We start from the raw sequence: 24,064 nt of genomic DNA, 5'->3' as shown, positions 1-24,064 counted from the left end.
TGTCGCTAAATGGCGCCTCCGTGTGTCGGTTTCCCGACGCCGAGGGCACTGACCAAACAGCGGTATTTCAGTATCTTAAATCCCAGGAGTTGCTAGTCAGTGAAGTTAACGCCAACCACAACCGTTTACTAACCCTACCTAAGTGGTTGTGTTGAAAATGGAAGTTTATTTTTAAAAGGACACTATGCATGTAACAAGCGCATATTGACACGCCAACCCAGGTCCGTCCAAAAGTGACGCTAGATTGGTACCCCGTGTGTCGATCTCAGATGTCAAGGGGCACTGACCAAGCAACAGTGTTTGACGAGTTTGGAGTGAGAATGTGTTGCATTGCTGACGTCTTTTAGTGAATTACTTTTGGGGATAGTCTTTCAAGTCTTGCACTGCACTGTATTTTTTACTCTGTTTATACTGTTTGTTTAGCTTTTTTTTTTTTATCTCATATTAAATTGTATTCTTTTTAAATCCTTTGTTTTATATCTTTTTATATGATGTTGTATTTCTTTTAATGCCTTTTTATGTCTCATATGAAGCACTTTGAATCCCCAATGTGACCTTCTGGTTATAATCCTTTTTCATCTTTTAAAACCTAAAAACTTGACAGTGGTGCAGGCTGTTTGTCCTGAAAAAGAAGAAGCTGTAATAGTGGTAATGATCATGTTATCATCTGTCATCAGACAGTGTACACACTTACTGCTGGATCTGGTCTGGAGTGTCGTATTGGCCATCGTAGTTGTAATCGAAGGCGGGGCCCGTCACTACGTTAATGCCGTTGTAAACAGAGGCGTATTTCTTTAGTAGGGTGCCATGAAAGTAGTCCCAGATCTCTAAAAGAGGAGAGGGGAGGAGATTAAATTCAAAGAAAAAAAGTTGAAGTTGTGAGTTTTTGCCGTGATATTAAAGCTAGCTTTGGTAGTGTTGAGTAATCAGAAAGAGTACGCTAGACTTTAAAAATGATCCAAACAAAAAACCCAAGCCAGTGTTGGCAACTCCTCCAATGAAAGTAGCTCTAGCTCCCTAAATCTTGAGAGAAAGGTGCCAAGTTGGCAACACAGTCCGACGCTTCAGGCTTCCAAAGCCACTTCCCCAAAATTAGCATTCTGAACAAGGGCTGTCAAGGTAAACGTGATAATAACACGTCTTCCCTTTACAGACTTGTCCACTTTATGATAATCACATGCCGTTTGGGGCAAGTCATAGTCAAGTCAGCACACTGACACACTGACAGCTGTTGCTGCCTGTTGGGCTGCAGTTTGCCATGTTATGATGACTACTTTTTATGCTAAATGCAGTACCTGTGAGGGTTTCTGGACAATATCTGTCATCGTTTTGTGTTGTTAATTGATTTCCAATAATTATTATATACATACTTTTGCATAAAGCAGCATATTTGTCCACTCCCATGTTGATAAGAGTATTAAATACTTGACAAATCTCCCTTTAAGGTACGTTTTGAACAGATAAAATATGTGTGATTAATTTGCTATTAATTACGATTAACTATGGACAATCATGCGATTAAATATTTTAATCAATTGACAGCCTTAGTTTTTGAAGAACACTACCCAACCCTGGCTTTAACCAGTAACTTACTCTGAAACTCGGGGTACATTGGCACAACATTACTCATAAGTAGAGCATCGTACTGCTGGTCCGCCGTCGCATTCAGATCTGCAAAAACACAACAACAAAAAACAATGATTTTTACATGTGGTAACTTGTGGTGAGAGGAAGAACTTCATTGAACTTGTAAAGACAGAAAGTATAACTGCCTGGTACTATCCTAAAAACCTGTGGACTTTTACATGAATGACCTTTGTGCTTAAAAGAGAAGAAAAGGTTTCCAGTTTCCACATCTGCATGAAAATGTTTTGATAAGCCAAAACTGAAAGATGTTCAATGCATCTAATATAACTGCTAAAGGCCTTCAAGTATAATAACTCATTTTCTATTCAAACACAAGAAAGGCAAAGCTTCCTGGAAAACAATGCTTGAATTAAATTCACAGAACTGAATGTGTCCGGCACAGGAAGTAGACACTCCCTCTTTTTTATCTGTTGTAGTAAATGTATTACAACTTTTTCTGAAAATGCATTTTCCATGGTTATAAAAAAGGACTAATTTAGGTGTGTATCAATCATTGGGACCTGCTGCATTGTGTTCTCACTTTCACATTAAGGAGAGAGAGACAAAAATACCAAAACTGCCTCAGTTCTGTAGAAACCAACATTTCCCTTCCAGCAGCTCTGTGACGACGTGCTATCAGTTTGAAAAGTACAAGGGAAGAAAGAGTTAATGTGAAGTTCAATGGAAGAAGTTATTTTCAGTCAGGCTCATGTTTCTGTGCGCTACTTGATGTCTGTGAGAAATGGAGAAGAGCAACCCATGTCATTTCTAGAGAACAGAAGCCTCGAGGTGCTTTTTATTATTACAGCGTCACAACTCCAGACAAGCCCTGGTTATTCGCTTTCATCTGTTTATCAGATACAATCTCTCCTGTCATGTGGTAATCCCTTTCCCACCATTCCTATCCTATCAGTTGAGCCTCCCCGTGCACCTGTTCCCACTTCCCCTCATCTGCCCTGCAGTTACTGGCCCATTGCCAGTCTCTGGCTGTATCTGAAACCTCATACTATACTAGTAGTACAGCCTCATACTATACTAGTAGTACAGCCTCATACTATACTAGTAGTACAACTTCATACTATACTAGTAGTACAACCTCATACTATACTAGTAGTACAGCCTCATACTATACTAGTAGTACAGCCTCATACTATACTAGTAGTACAACTTCATACTATACTAGTAGTACAACCTCATATTATACTAGTAGTACAACCTCTTACAATACTAGTAGTACAACCTCATACTATACTAGTAGTACAACCTCATACTATACTAGTAGTACAACCTCATACTATACTAGTAGAACAACCTCATACTATACTAGTAGTACAACCTCATACTATACTAGTAGAACAACCTCATACTATACTAGTAGTACGTACTGCAGGATGCAAACAAAAGCAAAATCTCCAGTATGACAAAAATACCCAGATGTCATACATACATCGGACCAGTCTACCTCGCCTACTGTATCCCACAATGCAAAGCGCTGGAACGTTACAAGCTACGGTTACAACAACAGCAGCCAAAAACTCAGCTCGTTTTTTTTTTTTTTTTACATTTTTCGTAGCTATTTCATCACTAAATTCACTTCTGAGCATGTTTGAGGTGAGAAATGAACCGTGTAGATTTTGAATATTGACAGTTTTACAATATTAGATGGTGAATATCCAGCCAACCAGTTGTTTTCATTACAGTGCAGATGTCTGGCCTCAGAGAATCTTGTGAAATGGTCCTAAAATGCAAACAAGGTCCAAGTGCCAAAGGGAGAGTGTATTTTCCCAGCAGGAGATAAAGTCAAGGCGTGTAAATAGAGGAGGTGGATGATCAATTAACACACTTTCTATTTCTCGTTTTGTGAGTCAAAATTTTAGTCTTGAGAAACTTAAAGGATCATGTTGATGCCTTTTTCCAATTTCCTACCTTGCAAGGTTAGTAGTTTGGGTTAAATGTTAAACACTTCGTGTCTCGTACTAGAAGTCACTGCAGACATAAAATATTTGTCGATAAGAGTATTAAATACTTGACAAATCTCCCTTTAAGGTACATTTTGAACAGATTAAAAAATTGCGATTAATCGCAATTAACTATGGACAATCATGCGATTAATAGCGATTACATATTTCAATCGATTGACAGCCCGAGTATTTATTGTTACAAATTAAACATAACTTTTAGGGTACAAAGTGGAATTGTGTACCTTTTTATCTGACAGAAACCCCTGATGTTAGACTTGAATTTGCATCCTGATTATACCACACAAGGACAACATCATCTGCATAGAGCAGAAACGTTATAATAATGTCACCAAACTGGACACTATGGACACTAATATAGAGTTCATGAACATCACAAGAAGAGGACACAGGACGAGGTTTCTCCTGTTGGTAATATCCATGGAAGGGATGCCAATTAAATATTGTTTTAAAATGAAATATTCAAAAAATAAAGCGACACATTCTACAATATAATGTGAGAAATGGAGGGCTGAAATATAAGTGTATACCATATAAAAAAATATAACAAAAAAATAGAAATTAAAGAAATAAAACCTGTCCAACGAACAGTCTGTGGGATGAATCAGGCCTTTTTCTTTTTACATGATGCCCAGGCTCAAGGCTAAACATCTGGGAAGTAACATTTTTAGGATGAAATTGTGCTGTTGGGCGATGGGGGAGTTTGTTATGAGTAAAAACACTGTGTCATTGGGCTGGAAACAGGAACGAAATGATGGAGAATTTACACAACATCTTCCATGTAATGAGATAGGGGGTGGATGAGCTGATATTCTATGGAAGTGGGTGTTAAAGAGTGATAGAGAGCCAGAGGAAAAGAGAGAAGCAACTCAGGAGATGCTCACATTCTTTTGACCACAAGAGATACACCAAACACAACATTGCTGTGTCACTGAATGTGTGTTGTCCTGTGTGATTAGGTGTTGGGTGGGTGCTGATACATACTGGGCGAATAAAGGAAGGCGTGCGTCAGGTTCCCAGCAGTGTTGTACTGGTCACATCTGGGACTTTGGGATGCTGGTAGTCTGACATCAGCCCTCAAACAGTCTGGTGTCACTGGTGGTAACGGATCCATGTTCGTCTATAAAAATGGGAAAAGCCAAGCTTCAGTTAAATTACAGTAATCAGCTTCAGACACAATTTGTCTCTTCAACTCAGTAACAAATAAGAACACTTTTCAAATCTTTGAATGCTTCTTTAATTCAATTTTGGTGTTATATGCTAAAGCTTTGAGATAAAGTTGCTCCACTTAAAGGTTTCTGGATTTTGATTTATTTTCACTGGAACTAAGTCCCTGAAAACTGTATGAAAAACCAACTCTATCTGCGTAATACGATCAATTCAGTCGCCAGAAAAAAACTTTGTCATTGTACGTTTCTGCAAACCAGGAGATGCGTTGACTGTCGATGTTTCTGAACCAAAAAGAAAAAAGTTTAATAAATGTGTGTCAGCCTCGTGTCATGCTTGCAGAAACGTTAACGTTTTGGTTAGGTTTAGGCAACAAACCTACTTGGTTAAGGTTAGAAAAAAGATCCATGTTTGTGTTCAAATAATAACGTAACAACGCAACGCAAAAAACGTAACTGCATAACTATCGTAAGTAAACAACGACCGCCCTTAGTGGACGTTCTGAGGTAACGTTAAATTACAAGCGTAACAACTAGGGCTGTCAAAGTTAACGCAATAATTACACATTAACGCAAATTGGTTTTAACTAATTTCCTGAACACATTAATGCAACTTGCATTTTTTAGGATGTAGTAATTTTAAAGCTAGAGTGAAGATACTGGTATCATATGAAAATAGAAGACGTAAAGTATCCATCGGTACCAACCATGTCAGACTAGCTTGTCATGAAGGAGGTTAAATAACGCTCCAAACTAGCACTACATTTTGGTGAGGAAAAACTGTCATGGCCATTTTCAAAGGGGTCCCTTGACCTCGGACCTCCAGATCAGTGAATGTAAATGGGTTTTATGGGTACCCACAAGTCTCCCCTTTACAGACATGCCCACTTTATGATAATCACATGCAGTTTGGGGCAAGTCATAGTCAAGTCAGCACACTGACACACTGACAGCTGTTGTTGCCTGTTGGACTGCAGTTTGACATGTTATGATTGGAGCATATTGTTTTATGCTAAATGCAGTACCTGTGAGGGTTTCTGGACAATATCTGTCATGGTTTTGTGTTGTTAATTGATTTCCAATAATAAATATATATATACATTTTGCATAAAGCAACCATATTTGTCCACTCCCATGTTGATAAGAGGATTATATACTACGAATCTCCCTTTAAGGTACATTTTGAACAGATAAAATATTAATTAATCACGATTAACTATGGACAATCATACAATTAATTGCGATTAGATATTTTAATCGATTAACAGCCCTACTTACAACATTCCTACTAGCTATATCTTAGTGGACTTTCTCGATTGTTATACTCGTTATTAAACCACATAACTTTCAATAACGGTCGCTGGATATACTACGTCACCGGCTCTTCCTGAAGGCAAAAACATCACATTCATTCAACGTATCCGTGGTTTGCAGAAACATACAATGCCAACCAATTTTTTCCTGGTGACTGGGCGGATTGATGAAGTTATAATTTGTGTTTGATCGAATTACTACACAGAAAACCTGAGGATATATAGGCTACTATTCCAGTACAGGAATATGATAAACACTGCTGCTAACAGTCCACAATCAGTAGCGTGGGAGAAGAACTATTACAGTGTGAAAATTTAAATATTATCTCTTTACTCTCCCCACATACTCCGCTGTGATTCTCCAGATTCTCCAGATTCAAACAGGAACAAACATTGATGCTGTTAAGACACCAACTAATATGATATTCTGCAGAAACCTGACTCATACTCAAACTCTTCCAGTGCACTAGTCCAGTATGTTTGTTTGTTTAACCAGACATCTCAAGAACTACGTGCTCCAAGTTGCCTGGTCCAAGAAGAATAGTTTATTTCTGTGTATGCTTATAGTGCTGCCAAGTAGCCATTTATAAAACACTGTTTGTTTTTAATCATAACAATGGCTGATTTAAAGTTTCCTGGATTCAATTAATAAGAAGAGCACTTTTTTAATGTTCTCCATACAGGTTTCCTCAATCTCACAGAATTTGTGAAAAGACATCCTAAAAATGTCTTTATATTTGTTTTTTCTTTTTAGATTTCCTACTTTTTTTTCTCTAACTGGTCAAATTCTTGTAGGCGCGGCCTTTTTCTTTTTTTTTACATGAACAACAAGAACTCTTGAATGCATCGTGCAACTGCAACTAAATTTTGATTACACATGCGAACATCAAGTGCGAGTGATCCTGCAAAATGTGCAACACATTCTCATCCCAACTCATCACACGCTTTGTCACGCCCCTTGGCGTCACTTTGTTTTTGGCATCAAAACCTCTACAGTTACCCTCGGTGTTAGGATTATGGAGTTAGGTTTAGGAAAAAACAACATGATTGGGCTTAAAAACGGGCTGAAATGTGATGATCATTTTACTGTTAGGTGACGCCACAGAAATCGACTGAAATTAAATTGCTATAAATCAATTTTTAAATTGTGCACAACGCATCCTTGTTATTCCTCAACAATCAACATGATGTCAATCACCATGTGTATTTTTATAGGATTCAAATTTAGACATTTGAAAGTTTCAAGTATTAAATTCATAAATTTTTTATGTTTTTTTCTTCACCACTGACACACTTACTGGCTTGTCAATGGTGAAGGAGCTCCACAGGGGCATCAGGGCTTCGTGGCTGTAGGCGATGATGAATCCCTCCTGGTGGAGGACGCAGTAACTCTGGTGATGCTGCAGCATCCGGGGACGACCAAACAGCATGTGCTTCGTCTCTGCAGCGGACTCTGAAAGACAAAAAAAGTGCACTTCCCTTTACGTTGTCCAATCAGTGGTATTTTGACAATGCTGGATATCAGATGAATGCAAATGTGAAAAAGTCAACTAATGTGGAGAAATGTATGAAAGAACACACAAATGAGACTGATCAGTGCAATGAGTTTCCTCAACGTGCGTTCAGTGGTGACATCTCATGTAATAATTAAAAAGATTAATGGCAACATTTTAAGGAACTGATCTCAAAATCCCCAAATCTAGAAAATCAAAACACAAATTTCAGATCTTAGAGGCATTTAAGGTATGAAAAAACTTTCTTTAAAAGCACAAAAGCCAGTGAGCCTCCTAACCTTCCACTGCTGTCAGATTCAGACGGCTGTTGATAGCATTTCCACTCTAAAGGGAGAGGAAAAGAAAAGAAAAACATCTGCTGTTAATGGAAATTAATGGGCTTTTTACCTAGCACAGTACATGTTTACCTAATCAAATGTGGTAAAATGCAACATATAATAACACTAATGCATTGTTATTTATGCAACAGTTTAAGGTTAGAAAACCGACTGCATTGATTTGAAAAGTTAAGAATGATCCCTTGATGGCTACCGAGATGTCATAAAATCATCTAGGTGGTGGATAATTTGGCGAAAAATCAATGGCAACGGCCAAAATGCCGAACTCGAGGCTTCAAAACGGCAGTCCACATACCAGTGGGTGACATCACGGTGACTACGTCTACTTCTTATATACAGTCTATGTCAGGAACTGAGCTGCTGTTTTTAGAGGCAAAAGTTCAGGCTTAAAAACAAACTTCTGTATCAACAACCTGCTCTATTCCCAAGTTGTTCTTGCTTCTTTGCATCTATCAGAGCTTCATCCTGCCTTTAGTATTATCATCAGCATCATCAGCCAAGAATCGTGGGATCATAAGATCATACAAAAACCCATCTTGTCAGGTTTCAAGTAATGCGTTATATCCAGACTACCAGCGGACCAATCAGCGTCCTGTGAGGAGCTACTGGCAGCTAGGGGCGTGGCTTAGCTGTGTGTGACGCGACGCAACGAGGCGTCGTCCAAAACAACAATGGAGGCTCCTGAAGAGGTTAGCGTAGATGCTGCAGGAGCATCAGTTATATCAGAACTGGAGAGTATTTCTTCATTGAAAGAAGAGCAAAGAACGGCACTGAAGGCTTTCCTCGATGGAAAAGATGTTTTCGCTCTCCTTGGCAAGAGTTTGATTGACAGATGGTTTATCCAATCAGCTGCCAAGTAATGGATGGATGATTGTCATCAAGTGTTTTAGTTGCCTAACCTAATTCGTATCTAGCTATAATTAAAGATAGGGTCGACGATGTTGGAAAGCTAGCATAATTTGAAAGTAGCATGGCCTCAGGAGCTCCGTCTAAACCCCCCCCTCCCCTCGGGGCTCCTTCCAAGGCAACACCCCCCCCCCCCACACACACACACATGCACGAGCACCGCCGCATCGTAACTACTTCACAGACACGTAGCGGAGAAAGGATTTCAACTCAACAACGCTACCTCATGACAAGTAAACGCGGCAGTTCTACTTTTAGCTGAGATTTCGCTTCCATTCTCCGGTAAACGTGCGGCGGCGACGCGCTTTAACTGCAGGCTGGTGCACGCCAAGGGTAGAGTACGAGCAGGGAGGCAAGGAGGCATCTGATTGGTTCTTTCCAAGCGGACCGCAATGCAGTGATTGGTAGACATTTTTACAGGATTACAGAAGCTACAGATGACGGCTCTTTTCCGGTCCTTTTTCAGAGCTCATCAGGAATGGATCGCTGTCAGGGTGTAAAGACCATTTCAACCAATAGAACAAATAGTGTATACTGGAGAACATCGTCAACCATGCCTTTAATTTTCCATTTCCAAAGTCTTTCCCTAGTCTGGGGTCTTGTAGAATCGTAAATGTCCTTGTTTGGCAACAGGGTTGGAAAAATGCCTCTTGGCCTGCATGAAAACACAGCTACAAAAGAGCAGAGAAGTAAGACTTTTACTTGTAAAAGAGTATTTTTACACGGCAGTATTGCAAATTTTACTTAAGTGAGTACTTCTGACACCATAGGAAAAAAACTACAGTAGCAACAACATCTGGTGAAACCATATCTTCTGTGGCTCTGAAAGCACTTTGTCTGAATATAACCCTGGTAAAGTCATCTTGGCTTCACTGTGGGCGAAGAGACGTGGAAAGATGTGGGTGGAAGTAGTAAATCACTGGAGTGATTTAAACCCATTTGAACCCACAGTTGAAAGGAGCTTCAAGAAAAGGTATAAAAATGTGATGAATGATTCTAAGAAATATTTAACAGAAACCTGTTTTGTCAGTTGGTGCCACTGGCCAGCTGGCATCACAGATTTTTACTTGGAAAACACTGTCCTCGGGCCAGTGTCATTGTGAAACCGGCTCCATGTCTGTTATTTTTGTTATAAATGATTTTAAGTGAGAGGGCTGGCCTGACGTAACATCTGAGTTAATGATGGAGTCAGAGTCTGCAGCGCCAACCGCTCTTTATTTACAATTACTTTGTATTTGTCTCTTTACCGAATTAGGGAAATCCCCTGCATGAAAGGGCGTAGATTTGCACATGGGTGATAGGGACATGTGAAGTTTGGTTTTAAGTAACGTTACTATATCCAGCATCCAACAGTAAAAGTGAACTGCAGTCAATGAGCCACAGCTTGTAAATGCCCGCTGCGGACGACAAGCTCGATTCAAGCCGAAATTATACTTCCCACCTCCACGAGTACGCGTGTCCGTGTGACGCATCAACACATTCTCACTCCGAACTCGTCAAATACCGCCGCTTGGTCAGTGCCCCTCTGCATCGGAGACGCACGGGGTACCCCTCTTCAATGTGTCAATGTACGCTTGTTACATGACATGCATAGTGTCCTTTCAAAATAAACTTCCATTTTCACAGGAAGTTAGGTTTGAGGCAGCACAACCACTTAGTTAGGGTTAAGAAACGGTCGTAGTTGATATTAACTTCTCTGACTAACGACTCACCTGACAATAGAGTGACTAACGACTCACGTGACAATAGAGTGTCTAACTGCTCACGTGACTCATGGATTACCAATCACCTGACAGGACTCACAGGACTACATGACAAAATAAGTCACTGGTTACTTTAAGTTTCACACGGGCCATGAACAGTGGTCTCCTGGGTCAAAGTCCTGTGTTTGTTTGACCCATGCACCCCGCTCGCCCACCCTGAGCAGATGCTTTTTATACTACGTCAGTTTCTCTGACAGTCTAGTAATGCCGCGGATGGGTTTACATTTAAGCGAATTGAAAGCCCGGTGCATCTCTTACAGTCACTAAAAGGCACCTCCATACGTCGGTATCCAATGCCGAGGGTTACTGACCAAACGACGGTATTTGATGAGTTGTGAGTGAGGACAAGTTGGTACGCATATGCCCTGTGCAGACATCCATGTACCTCCAATTTGTAGTGACCGAGCAGACTTGTCCAGACTTATCTGCACAGCCACTATGCTACAAGTGGTAGCGTAGCACTCTATTGCTCATGTGTGGACCGGGACCCAGAAAGTAGTATAAACAGAACTACTACGCGTCCGTGCTGTCCGCAGCTGTCCGTGTACGCGTCCGCTTAGGAGTGTAACCGAGGTTTCAGTCCGCAGAGCCCTGAAGCTGCACAGAGTGCTGTTGCTTGTTTATTCAGTTTATTATTGAACGTGTCACTTGTCCAAATCTCACCAACTTCAACACTGCACATCCTTCGGTCCCCAGCAACACACCCATTAAGTTTGAAGTAGATTGGATGAACGGTTCTCAAGATACGTGCAGGACACACATACAGAGATTCCTTGCTTTACAGTGAGATGTTCACTCTACTCTAAGCGTTACAATACCCACCAGGGCAGGACAGGAGCATCCCAGGTCGTCTGCAGGGTCGAGGCTGATCAGGGGACACTGAACCGGAACGCTCTGCTCTGCAGTGGGCGCTGGTGTGTAGTGGGGCCGCCTCAGAACGTGGTTCATACTGCCGTGGGTCCCGTTGTTGTCAGTGGGAGAGATCTGCATCACGTCTGCATGGAACGATCACACCGATGAGTGTGTGAAGTTTACATCGCAGCCAAACATTTCTACACCAAAAGGTTTTTATTTGATTCAAGCTTTGAAAATCAGTTTTCAGAGACTGGAATCTTGCATGACAAATGTAATCTATCACAGTTAACATTTAGTTGGCATTCATTTAGCTAGCTATGGTGGTATTGTACAGGAATGCAAGTGAAGTTGGTGCTTTGTCCATGTCCAATGTCCATGTTCTGCCAACTTAGCTCAATAAATGTTTTTCGGAGCACCACCTGCTCACAAGTGACTCACAACAAGAGGATAATATATGTTTAATAATAAAAAGAGTGACCAAATACGATCCATTATTTATCACGAGCAAGCTTCAAGTCTAGATATCAGTGCTTTCAGTTTAGATTTTGGTTGTCCTGTGGTTTTTACTCATAGCAGCTGTGATTGGGCACCAGGCTAATCCACAACAAATAACAGTCTGCAGTTTATCGGGATACTTTATGTTGGCGGTAATTTGTCAAGAAACACCCATAAACTCACCACACATTAGATTGTACAGCTCGATGTTGGAAAAGGGATCAATTTCTGTTTTGTACTGGAACTTTGGTCCATAACTGACAAACATGGCCTGCAAGAAAAGAGGGAGGAAGACATTTGAAAACATTTATTTCAGTGCAACAATGACAATGGTTTGGGAAAAAAGGGTCAAGATAATATTAAAGGAATAACTACAATAAAGTTACATACAGGAGAATTTTATAGTTAAATGCAATGATAGAGATGCGTTTTCTAAACATTTTAGAGGGTATTTTAGGGCGCTTTCACAAGCCAACATTTAGTCTGTTTTAATCGATACTCTGGCGCGGTTCGTTTGGGCGGTTGTGAACGCAGTCTCAGACTGTTTCCAAGCGAACCAAAACGCAGGCTGCCTGTGCGGGCATTTGTTGAGTTTGTCAAGTTTAACATGAGTGGGAGAGGGCGGACCTGGACTTCTGCAGAAGTCTGATGTTTGCTTGACATCAGGGCCGAAGAGAAACACTCAGAATATGCTAAATAAAGTCCACAAAAATAGTGGCGTTTATAAAGTCATTCAGAGATGAACTGGAGGAGAAGGGATTCGTGCACACAGTGGATCAATGCCGAGTCAAAGTGGAACTAGAATTACCAAATTGTTATTGTTTGGTGGTCCAAGGTCACAGTGACCTTGGACCATCAAAATCTAGTCAGTTTATCCTTCAGTCCAAGTGGATGTTTGTGCCAGATTTGAAGAAATTCCCTCCAGGCATTCCTGAGATATGTTGCGTTCACACAAATGGATCAGACGGATGGACAACCCGAAAACATCGAAAAATTATAAAAACTTTGACAGTAATATTTCAAAGTCTGTGATTCCCGGCAGAGAAGTGGCAGATCTTGAGATTAAAAAAATGAATTCCCTCCTTCGTACACGCCTCTCTGCAAATTATTTTTTCATTTGGTCCGCTGTAGTAGGCAACAATATGTTTTGGCATCATTGGGCAAAAATTCCATAATAACCTTTCAGCATATTGGAATTCAAGTGTTCAGAGAGAAAACTAGACTTCTGCTCCTCGAATATCTAGCCCGTGACGGGAGACTTTCACCAATGACAGTTCATTCAGCGCTGCCTAGTTTGACCGTTTGGTCGGAGTTCAGAGTGATTGACAGCCGGCTCTCTTAGACGGCAGCTGGACAGTAGACCTCAGATCAGCTCTGACTGCTTGTTTTTCTTCCGTTCTGTGAAATCTTGCAGATGCCGTTAGGAGCACCGGAGGACACCGGAGGACACCGGAGGACACAGAGGCACATGATTTTTTTCAGATTACCTGTCTCATTCACTACTGTCAGGATATAATTTTATAAAAAATAACTTTTTTTAGACATATTCGCTCCATTTCTACCAACTGCAGCTTTACTCTCTCTTTTCTCTCTCTCTCTCTCTCTCTCTCTCTGATTCGAACTATAGCCAAGCGGACCGTGGCTTGTGGAAGCGCCCTTAGAGACATTACTGCTGACTGGACAGAATAGGTATCATCAGCGCTCACATGCATGCTCTCAGCATCGTTGTCATAGCCGTGACCCCCGCCAGAGCAGAATGTGAGTGATCCTGGGTACCTACGAGGACACACAGAACAGGAAATTACTCAGATCTGATGAAATGCTGAGTTTGCAGAGCTGGAGGGGGTAAGAGGGTGAAGCAATAAACTTCTTTGGTATGAGGAGTTCAGACAAAGGGCCAGTGAGATTATTACATTGTTAGTCGCTGGTTTCAATCAGTGCTGTGCTTTAAACCCCTGCAGAATCTGCCTCGTTAACCTCCAGGAAAACCCCCCAACTGTGTTCGGTACAATCTGAAATGTCATCATACTTACCACATTATGAAAAGCAGCTTGTTTTCCTCTCAGTCTTTTTGTTGTGATGTCAAAACAGTGCCTTTTGTTACTGTCACTGACAATGAGACACTGTGCTGTTACCTTTCCACCAAACCTCCATCTGATATTAGTCAGTTTTTGTGGTGTAAAAAACGATCTAAACTCCAGGCTACAACTGCAGTAAAGACACAACAACAACAACAACATGGATACCTCTCAAACAGCCACTTAGGGTCAACCAGTACGTTAACATCTTCAATGCGACGGCTGTTGGCAAAGTGGAGGCGCTTCGGCAGGTTGGCCTTCAGATAAGTCTTGATCTTTTGGTCCGGCTTCTTACACTGAAATCACCAGAACAATCACAGACAATGATTTTATTTTAACCACCTGAGACCCGACTTTCCTGTCTTTCAGAGGCTGTAGCAGGTTCAGTTTTAGAGCTAAAGTGAAGGCACGGACATCATAAGAAACTAAAAACCCCTAAAGAATCAATTGGTAACAATGGCGTGCTAGTTTGTCGGGAAGGAGGCTCAGTAACGCAAATAGGATACATTTTTGTTGACCTGCTATCTCCCCCTAAAGACCCTCTGTACCCTCCTAAAAAAAGACAAAAACAGGTCTATTGTGGGTCTCAGAGGGTTAAATAGACAAACATGTCTTATATTTGGCCAAACAAAGTGTAATGTTTCAGCATTTCAAGAGAATAACAAACAATAAAGTAATTTTAAAATGTATGTTTTACTTGCACTCAGGTCATCATTTCATTAAAAAATCATCTCATTTGTCTTATTTGGTAGCTCTCTTTCATTTCACTATTCACAGTGAACATTTGGAACACTTACAGTCATGTTAGCAACGAGTCCGGCTGAGTCCACTGTCGAAAAAAGAATAAAAGGATGAAGACAACATTTCTGTAATTACAGCAAACACAAAGCCAAAACCTTTTTCCAATGAATAACAATCATCCAATTTAAAGAGTAATTTCTGTGTTTTTCAACCTACTTTCCTCATGTTTTCGTGACAAAGTGACTAATGGGAAAACATTTTCTGAAACTGGTCCAGTATTGAGGGAGAGCACTAAACGAGCTGCGAGGGCGAGTGAGCAGCGTTAGTGTAACGTTACGTCTACTAAAAGTTATTGTTTTTGCCGCTGACGGGCTCAGATTGTTGTTATAAGTGTCTGACAACATTATGGAAAGGACCCTAGAGAGCTTTTTCTTACCCTTCACTTGACCCGGTCTGTTTGTTATTGTCCCGCTCAAGGAGGAGTCTTGATGTGAAATCTTTTAGATGACACTAAGCTTTGCTTTCTGTACTCCAACACAACAAACTCACGTTTCCACCATGGCTGTATTCCACTATTCCATCATTGTCTTCCAGCAACACGTCACCTCGCCAGATTTCACAACGAGACTTCTCCTTGAGCGAGACTCTTTCCATGATGTCAGACACTTGTAATCACAATCAGAGCCTGTCACTGCAAAAACAAGTACTTTAAGTGGACGTACATGACATCATCTACTGTACTGCAAAACACCATCAGCACCATAGGACCTACCCTTTACATCCACCGAGAGTTTTCCCTTCGGTATCAATAGGTCATCTTATGTTGTGTCACATAAAAGGATTCCCTGATTGTAAGTATTGTACGTTATCTCAGATCTTCATACTCGACTGGTTTCATCCGACTGCAGAGGCACAGCTCAGCGGCGCCCAGATGCTTCGTTGGATACGGATACGGCGGCTGAACATCAGGAACATTTTTCCGAGAACATGCAGGTTCGGTTGTGACACCATTTATTCCACTGGATGCCAAACAAACCTGCACTTTGTGCTATTGAATGAATGAGAAATGGAAACGGCCATGTGTTGTCTTGACAATCAGGTGTATTTTTCATGTTTTCGCTTGTTTGATTCTCGATTGGTTGATTTTGAGGTTTTGAAACTCATTCACAAACCTTTCTATAATATCAGTGTTTCTTTTGTCAGAGCTATCACCTGGATCCTTATACTCGACTCATAAAGCAGTAAATAGCCTCATTATATTTACTCACACACTGTGTCTTTTTTGGCCCTGATGCGTCCGAAAGGTCCCTCGGTGACCCAGTAGTTCGTGATGTTGCCCACCAGATCCTGCAGCACCTCCTTCCTGTCGCAGCTCATGTCCTCCATACCTGCAACAGCAATCAGCGGTTATATTAATCTCTCTTATATATAAACTACATACTGTAACACCGTTGGTGAACCAGTGGTTTTGCATGTTTTTTCTTCTCATCAACTGCAATTCACAGGCATTTTACATGTCCATTACACTACAGGTGTTAGAACTGATTTCTTATTGTTACGGTGTTTATGTACATATTTGCATACATGTTTTAAATAATGCAGCAGACAGATATCAATTGTTTATTGAGTGTTACCATGATCTGCCAAGATAATGAGGTTCAGACAGCGGTGGAGGCCGATCTGCTTGAGGCCGTTCATGAGTTGACCGATGATCTTATCCACTCCTTGAAGAGCTTCAATCAGCTGCATGAAACAGATGAAACAAATTGATGAAAAACATTCAGCAGCTGGTTAAATAAAATAAAAAAATATCATATGTTCTCCACACAAAGCTCCATTAAACCTGGACCTTATTTCCCCATGTTTTTGTGTCTAACTGACTAAAAGGGACAACAACTTCTGAAATTGGTTCAGTATAGAGGGAGAGCGCTGTAGACGGCAGCTGATCTAGGGCTGCAATATGGTGCTATTGGGGCAAGCTAAATGTCTGACAACATTATGGAAAGAGTCTCGCTCAAGGAGAAGTCTGAAATCTGGCGAGATGACAACGGTGGAATAGTGGAATACATCGATGGTGAAAACGTGAGAGTTTGTTGTGTTGGAGTACGGAAAGCGAAGCTTAGTATAATTACAGTAACTCTCCGGACGGGTGAACCGGGGACTCGGTTGTCTGTTTTGCTCACACACTGCAGCTGGTGATAGATGATGGATTTAACCTGTTTGTGCATCGGCTTATCGTTGCAGATGGGTGGCTTGTTAGGTATTAAAAATAGCACTGCTGCATGCGACGCACTAATCTTGTCAGTTAACAGTTAATAATCGGTTAACGAGGGTCGGTTATCTGTTAGAAAAAAATTTCAAAGTTAGCATCCTTGATCAAAAGGCTTTGACACCGTGACTCCAGAGAGTCTATACTCTCAAACTGAACAACAACAAACTTTAACTGCATCTTAAGGAGCATGCTACAAGAGAACAGGATGTTTCAACAGCTGGAGGCATCTGCAAAGAGATGCAGGTTATCCAGGGATGTTTGGTATAATTTGTAATTCCAGGTAAATTTGGTGGACAAGATCCTGCAGAGCCCCGCAGTTTCACTTGGGACTGTGACAGAATTCCTTCAGGCATTTGAATTTTGGATTTCGCTTGTGCCAAAACTAATGAAACTAAGGTAACCTGAGAGGGGCACTTGAAAAGAGACATCCCCCTGCCATTTATAAAAACTAGCTGTTACACAGAGGAGATATTTTCTCACAGTATCATACTGTCCGTATCCTGTTGATGTCGTGAGAAGCACAGACGATGGAGGACACCAGATGGATGATTAACAGATGCAGAAGCTGGAAGTCACGGGTTTTTAACCACACCTCCATCATCTGCCATCAATACACATGCCTGACTTTTGGCATAACCATTATAGCGGTCGGTGCCTTTGTGAGTCACAGCGCTGCTTTGAGCTACATGCTAACATGCTTTCATGAGATTTTACAGACAATACAAATATTCTATCGCTAGCCTTAATGCAAATAAACTATAAATGCTCACATTGATGGACGTTTCAAAGCGATCACGCCACAACAGGACACCTAAAAGAGAAACTACACTTCACATTTCCTTTTTCTTTTTGTGTCCACAGTCAAACGTTTATTCGTTCTCACATATAAAATACAAGACGCTACGAAACATCACAGACACCGGAGGTTAACAGATTACAATTAACCTCCTCTGCAGTAATTAGCATCAGTGCTTGTATGTGAATCACCGAATTTCTAGGGATTACCACGTCTCAGTGAGTTTGACTCACAGCTGAAATATTTTGCACTTTACCCTCAGGCAGGTAGACAGCTATGTGCAGTCAGTGCTAATGAGATGATATCATCAGGTGATCATTTTTGCAGCCTGATTCCTTCCTTCTCCTTCCTTCCAATTTTGATTTGGTTGGTTGGGTCTTGTCTGGTTGAACAGGATCCTGTCCCCACTTCAGTAGGCCTCCTCCTTGGCCTGGCAGAGCTGCTTGAGTTTTTATGTAAACCAGGGTTTGTTGCGTTTGTCAAGGAAGTTTCTTTCCAGATGTTCCTGTGGTGTGACGTATGTTAAGAGAGTTTTTTCGGAGGTCCATCCTGGCCACACCGATTACAAATCGTAAATATTAGATATGTTTAATATCTACCATTTGATATCCTACTGTGTGTGGGGAACGCCGAGGACGGCCGATGACGGCCGATGACGCGGTCCCGTGGGAAAGAACAATAAAGAACCAATCTGACGGAAGAAGGAAGGACAATCACCGCCGTCATGGCGACCGCGGCTAATGCATGAGCTAATGTTAAACGTGACGCATAAAGAAGTAGTGAGATGGAGCTCAGAAATGGAGGGCCTACTTGTTGATTAGTGTTTATTTAATGTCTCCATGATTTCTTCCATCCATCCTTCCTGGACTTTCAGTACAAATTAAAAACTAACATCTATAATTGTTCCTGTCTGTCGTCTGCCATGTTTGTTTACAGTAAAGTCATGTTTGATAGTGAGAGATTTTGCAGGATTTCCGTTTTTTTTAGTGGGAACTCTTGTTGTTGATGAATGAATCTGTTAGTGTGTGATGTGCTGTTTTGGCCAAATTGTTGCTCTCCACACACTATAGGAACTAAACTGTTAAATTGAACATAACATGTTGTTATGTGTGGAGTCTCTCACATTTTATGCATCTGTTAAGATTTGAAACATCGTTTATTGTGGGCCAGCCTTAAGTCGGGAGAAGATGAACCAGACAGTGATCAGAGAGTCCCAAAGCTGCACAGAGAACACAGCGATATGTGTCCCTTAATGTAGTGTAGCAGTGGTCCAGTGTGTTATTATCCCTGGTGGGACACTTGAGGTTTGCTCTGTTAAAGTCCCCAAGAACAGTGGTTTTGTTCCACGTTAGTAATCTGGTCAGCAGGTGATGTAACGCCTCGGATCATAAGAATAAACTAGAAAAATTCCTGCAGTGACTAAAATGATTTTCATATTATGAAAATATGTTTGTAGACCAGAACCGCATGTTTTTCTTCAACACTGTGACATCTGTATATCAACCTTCGTTAATGTTGGAACAGATGCCGCCGCCTCTCGTTACCCGATAGCTCCGGTAAACGCTCCATCGGCTCGTAGGAGGTGGAAGCCCGGCAGATGGAGTGAAGTCTTCGGGATGTGTTCAAAGATCAGACGTTCGCCAGATGTGTTGATGGAGTTCTCATCAAACAAACAATTTTTTGAACCACCCTTTGAACCTGTGTAGCTGAGTCAATATGTTGGTTATGTTATTTTTATTATTTTCATTTTGTTTAGTGAACATTCTCAAAACCGGTGTTATATTTTACTTTGTCATCAATATTAGCCAAATTATCTGTATTGTAAGTTTATTTGTGTTAACTTTGTATTGAGTGAATGAAACTGTTGTGTTTTTCATGGTTCCGGGTTACCTGTTGTAGCAGGGGGGCTTTAATTGTTGACGCACAAATCACACATAGCCAAAGCATGGACAGCTTGTGCACTGGAGAATAAATGTGCAGATCCTGATTCCTGGTCTGAGTGGTGTCTTACAATCTACAAGCAACCATTCTACAGCTGCTACATAAAACTGGTGCCGTGACCCGGATCCATTTGGTCAACCACTGCCGATCGCCGAGGTTCAGCTGTGTGCGTGTGACGTCTGGGATTCAAAGTTGGTGGACCTATGGAACCTGTTAGCCGCTGAAGTGATTGCTAATATTCTGTATAGACACAAGCATTCAGAATAATTAATTAACTTTACAGAAGGAATCATATAAGTATAAGTAACATTTTTCTGTGTGATTTGTAACACTGTGTGAATTAAGTTTTCTTTCTACATTTTTATATGTCCATGCACTTTTTGGAGATATGGCAGGCAGAGGTCTAGATACTTTTAGTATGTTCACACCAGTTATTGGGAGAGGCAGAGGTTTGTTAAACACAGATGGGTTAGCCCGGAGGCGTACAGTGTTAACGAGTGAGGAGTTATTAGACACAGATGACTTCACTGACACCCCTCCACGTGAGCCTCAGTTTTCCACTCCTGTTGTCAGCGATGAGAGCACCACCCAACAGTTACGTGATCTCATCGGTGAGTTAGGGAGTCAGATAGGTGAATCAATAGCCAGCCGCTTGCTAGCCAGTCAGCCTTCACTCATCCCAACAGAGTCTCCATCAGCTAAATCAGTTAGAGTTGAAGCACCAGACACAACATTTGACCTTTCCAAAGTAAGCCTGGTAGTCAGATCTGATGTCAAGGAACCTCCCATGTATCGTGGTGATGGGGAAGACAAATACTCCATTCAAGAGTGGATTGATATGATGGAGGTGTATTTGCACAAGAGAAACTTCACAACCAATGAACAGAGAGATGAGATTCTGAGCCATCTTCTGGGCAGAGCAAAAAGTATTGTCAAAGTGGGACTGAAAAGCCACACAACATCTGGCACAGTTATTAATTCTGAGACCATCTATAGTATACTGAGACGCTATTTCAGCGAAACCCCTGGGTCCTGTTTGCCACTGGCTGATTTCTATGCCACCCAGCCTACAGCAAAGGAAACACCAGTAGATTACTGGGTTAGGCTGAATACAGCTGCTGAAACAGCTGACAGACATTTGAAACTCCAGGGAAGCAAAATGGACAATATGAATGCAGAGATAGCTATGATGTTCATCAGAAACTGTCCAGATCCGAGTCTTGCTTATGTTTTCAAGTGTAGGCCCATAAGTAAATGGTCACTCGCAGAGGTGCAGGAGGCTATTGATGAGCATCAAAGAGAGTACCATGTGAAGAAATCAAACACGAACACGGCCAAATCACACGTCCTCCAAGTAGCTACCGCTGTAACAGCTATTAGTTCTCCAGAACCCGAAACTGATTGTGCCCAAGTGAACACAGCCAAGTGCACCCTGACTAACCCAACCAAGTCAAGCGAAGCAGCTGCTTCAGAACAGAGCGCCCTGGAGCGTGTGCTAAGTATGTTGGAGAAAGTGTTGGAGCGTACCAGCCAGCCGGCTCAGCCTGGTAGACCTCAGTTTCTGTCCTCAGCTCGCTTCACCCCATGTCGGCTCTGTGGTAACAACTCTCACTCGACACATTCACACTGCATGAGAGAAAGGAGATGTCTAGCCTGCTTCGAGTTAGGGCATCAGCGAAAAGACTGCCCAAAAGCCACTGCTTTCCAGCGAGATGGCAGCTCACCTGATCAGGGAAACTAGATCACTCACACCTGGGAGGGGATAGTGTGAGTGACAGTGGTGAAACCCTCAACTCAAGTGAAGATCTGCAATCTGTGTATGAAGAAAGCCTAAAATCTGCCCCACCTGGTGTTGTTGTACTGTTCCAGAACATAACCAGACTCGATAAAGCCGACAGCTTGTTTTACACCAATGCACAGGTGGATGATAAAGCTTCTTTGCAAGCTTTATTAGATACTGGTTCTATGGCGTGCACCATTAGTGAAGAGGCTGAGCAGATGCTTATGGATGCTGGATTAGCATTAGAAACCAACTGTGTCCCCCCTGATATTGTTCTTGTTGGCTGTGGTGGAGTTAAAGTCAAGCCCAAGTGTATTCATAGCTTGAAGATGGAAGTTTATGGATACACATTCAGCGTGCCTGCCTTAGTAGTTCCTGGCCAGAAAGATCAGTTGATCCTGGGCACAAACGTCATTAAACACCTCCTGAGGCAGTTCAAGCAGTCTCCTCATTTCTGGCAAGTTCTGAGCAAACCTGAGTCTACGAATACACCCGAGATAGTACAGTTCCTTAACATGTTGGCAGGCATCAACAGATGGAAGGGTGACACAATGCCAGATTTTATTGGGACTGTCAAACTGGCACAGGCAGTAACTCTTCTTCCAAAGCAAGAGCACCTGGTTTGGGGCAAGTTGCCTGCAGCCTCACCTGTTTCTGAAGGCAGTGCGATTCTGGTTGAACCATCAAAAGCACAGACCCACAAGAAAAACATCATTGTCTGTAGATCTGTGGCGTCAATGAATGGTGACAGATGGATCCCAGTCAGGATTTTGAACACCTCTGACAAGGCTGTCACTTTAAAGCGGCACACCAAGGTGGCAAATGTGTCCGCCTGCATAGCCATTGAGGATCTGGATGTGACCCCCGAGCAAAAGCCAGCTGCAGAGGTCAAAGTGCAGAGTCAGACAGTATGTGGTGAAACGGCCAGCAGCCCTGGCCCCCCTCCTTGCCCCCGTTTTCGTGACAGTCTGCATGACTTAGGATTGGATGAGCTGGACATTGATGCATGTCAGGTGTCAGACTACTGGAAGTCACAACTACTCCAACTGATCCACAAGTACGAGGATGTCTTTTCAAGGGACAAGCTTGGTTGCGGGCTGGCTAAGGATTTTGTCCACCGCATCCATTTGACTGATGACCGGCCATTCAGACTCCCTTACCGGCGTGTTCCACCAGGGCATTACCACAAGCTCAGAAAAGTTCTAACAGAGATGGAGGAACGAGAGCTCATTCGCAAGTCCAACAGTGAGTGGGCATCCCCACTAGTGCTTGTGTGGAAGAAGAATGGGGATCTCAGAATATGTGTGGACTACCGCTGGTTGAACGCACGCACAGTCAAGGATGCGCATCCTTTGCCCCACCAATCAGACTGTCTGTCGGCCATGGGAGGTAACTGCATATTCAGTGCCATGGATCTTACCTCTGGCTTCTATAACATCGCCATGGAAGAGGGAGACAAGAGGTTCACAGCCTTCACCACACCTATGGGGCTCTATGAATTCAACAGACTCCCTCAGGGCCTGTGTAATAGCCCTGCGAGCTTCATGCGCCTCATGATGGGCATATTTGGCGACCAGAATTTCTTGACCCTTCTCTGCTATCTGGACGATGTGCTGGTCTATGCTCCCAACGAACCCGAAGCCCTCAGGAGGCTTGAAACAGTCTTCAGCAGGCTACGTACTCATGGACTAAAGCTGGCCCCCAAGAAATGTCAGCTACTCAGGAGGAGTGTCAGATTCTTGGGGCATGTAGTGGATGGAAATGGCGTGTCAACTGACCCTGACAAGGTCAAGGCTATTGCTTCCATGACAGAGTCTGCCCTTATGATGGAGGATGGTGTTACACCCTCTCAGAAGAAGATCAGGTCTTTCCTGGGCATGGTCGTGTATTATCAGCAGTTCATACACGATTGCTCCAGCATAGCCAAGCCGTTGTTCGCACTGACCGCTGCACCAAAAGGAAAGAAAGGGAATGCACGAGGCGCTGCTGCATTCAGGAAGTTACATCCAAATGATTGGAGAGAGGAACATCGCAGTTCATTCGAACAGTTGAAAACTGCCCTCGTGGAGTCCGTTGTACTCGCACATCCTGACTTCAGTCGACCATTCATTATTTCTACTGATGCCTCTCTAGATGGCTTAGGTGCCGTACTATCTCAGGTCCAGGAGGGTGAAAGTAAAGCACGCCCCATCGCCTTTGCCAGCAAGGCTCTCACCCGTGCTCAGAGCAACTACCCTGCCCACCGCCTAGAGTTTTTGGCATTAAAGTGGTCCGTATGCGACAAATTTAGCCACTGGCTAAAGGGACACACCTTCACTGTTTGGACGGACAATAATCCGCTAACCTATATCCTCACAAAACCCAAACTGGATGCGTGTGAACAAAGATGGGTAGCCAAGCTGGCACCATACAACTTCAGCATCAAATACATTCCTGGCAGTAAGAACATTGTTGCTGACGCTTTGAGCAGGCGGCCCTTTGTCCAAAGTCGTGTCTGCCAG

The 24,064-nt window shown here is 42.3% G+C and overlaps 1 protein-coding gene across 1 annotated transcript in view; it reads right to left on the bottom strand.

The window, feature by feature from the left end:
* Positions 1–24,064, bottom strand: part of LOC141755038 (venom phosphodiesterase 1) — a 49,472-nt gene that overhangs the window by 2,818 nt on the left and 22,590 nt on the right. The window contains exons 12-23 of the mRNA XM_074614595.1: positions 16,409–16,517; positions 16,043–16,162; positions 14,831–14,862; positions 14,202–14,329; positions 13,662–13,731; positions 12,139–12,226; positions 11,428–11,600; positions 7,877–7,922; positions 7,383–7,537; positions 4,590–4,725; positions 1,594–1,671; positions 695–827 (exon numbers count right to left, since the gene is read on the bottom strand). Coding sequence (XP_074470696.1) covers positions 695–827; positions 1,594–1,671; positions 4,590–4,725; positions 7,383–7,537; positions 7,877–7,922; positions 11,428–11,600; positions 12,139–12,226; positions 13,662–13,731; positions 14,202–14,329; positions 14,831–14,862; positions 16,043–16,162; positions 16,409–16,517 — 1,268 coding nt within the window. The remainder of the gene's footprint in view (positions 1–694; positions 828–1,593; positions 1,672–4,589; positions 4,726–7,382; positions 7,538–7,876; positions 7,923–11,427; positions 11,601–12,138; positions 12,227–13,661; positions 13,732–14,201; positions 14,330–14,830; positions 14,863–16,042; positions 16,163–16,408; positions 16,518–24,064) is intronic.

This window comes from Sebastes fasciatus, chromosome 17 (assembly GCF_043250625.1).
Source record: "Sebastes fasciatus isolate fSebFas1 chromosome 17, fSebFas1.pri, whole genome shotgun sequence".
Lineage (NCBI taxonomy): Eukaryota > Metazoa > Chordata > Actinopteri > Perciformes > Sebastidae > Sebastes > Sebastes fasciatus.
The sequence above is the reverse complement of the archived record's forward strand: the minus strand, read 5'-3'. Positions and strand labels throughout refer to the sequence as shown.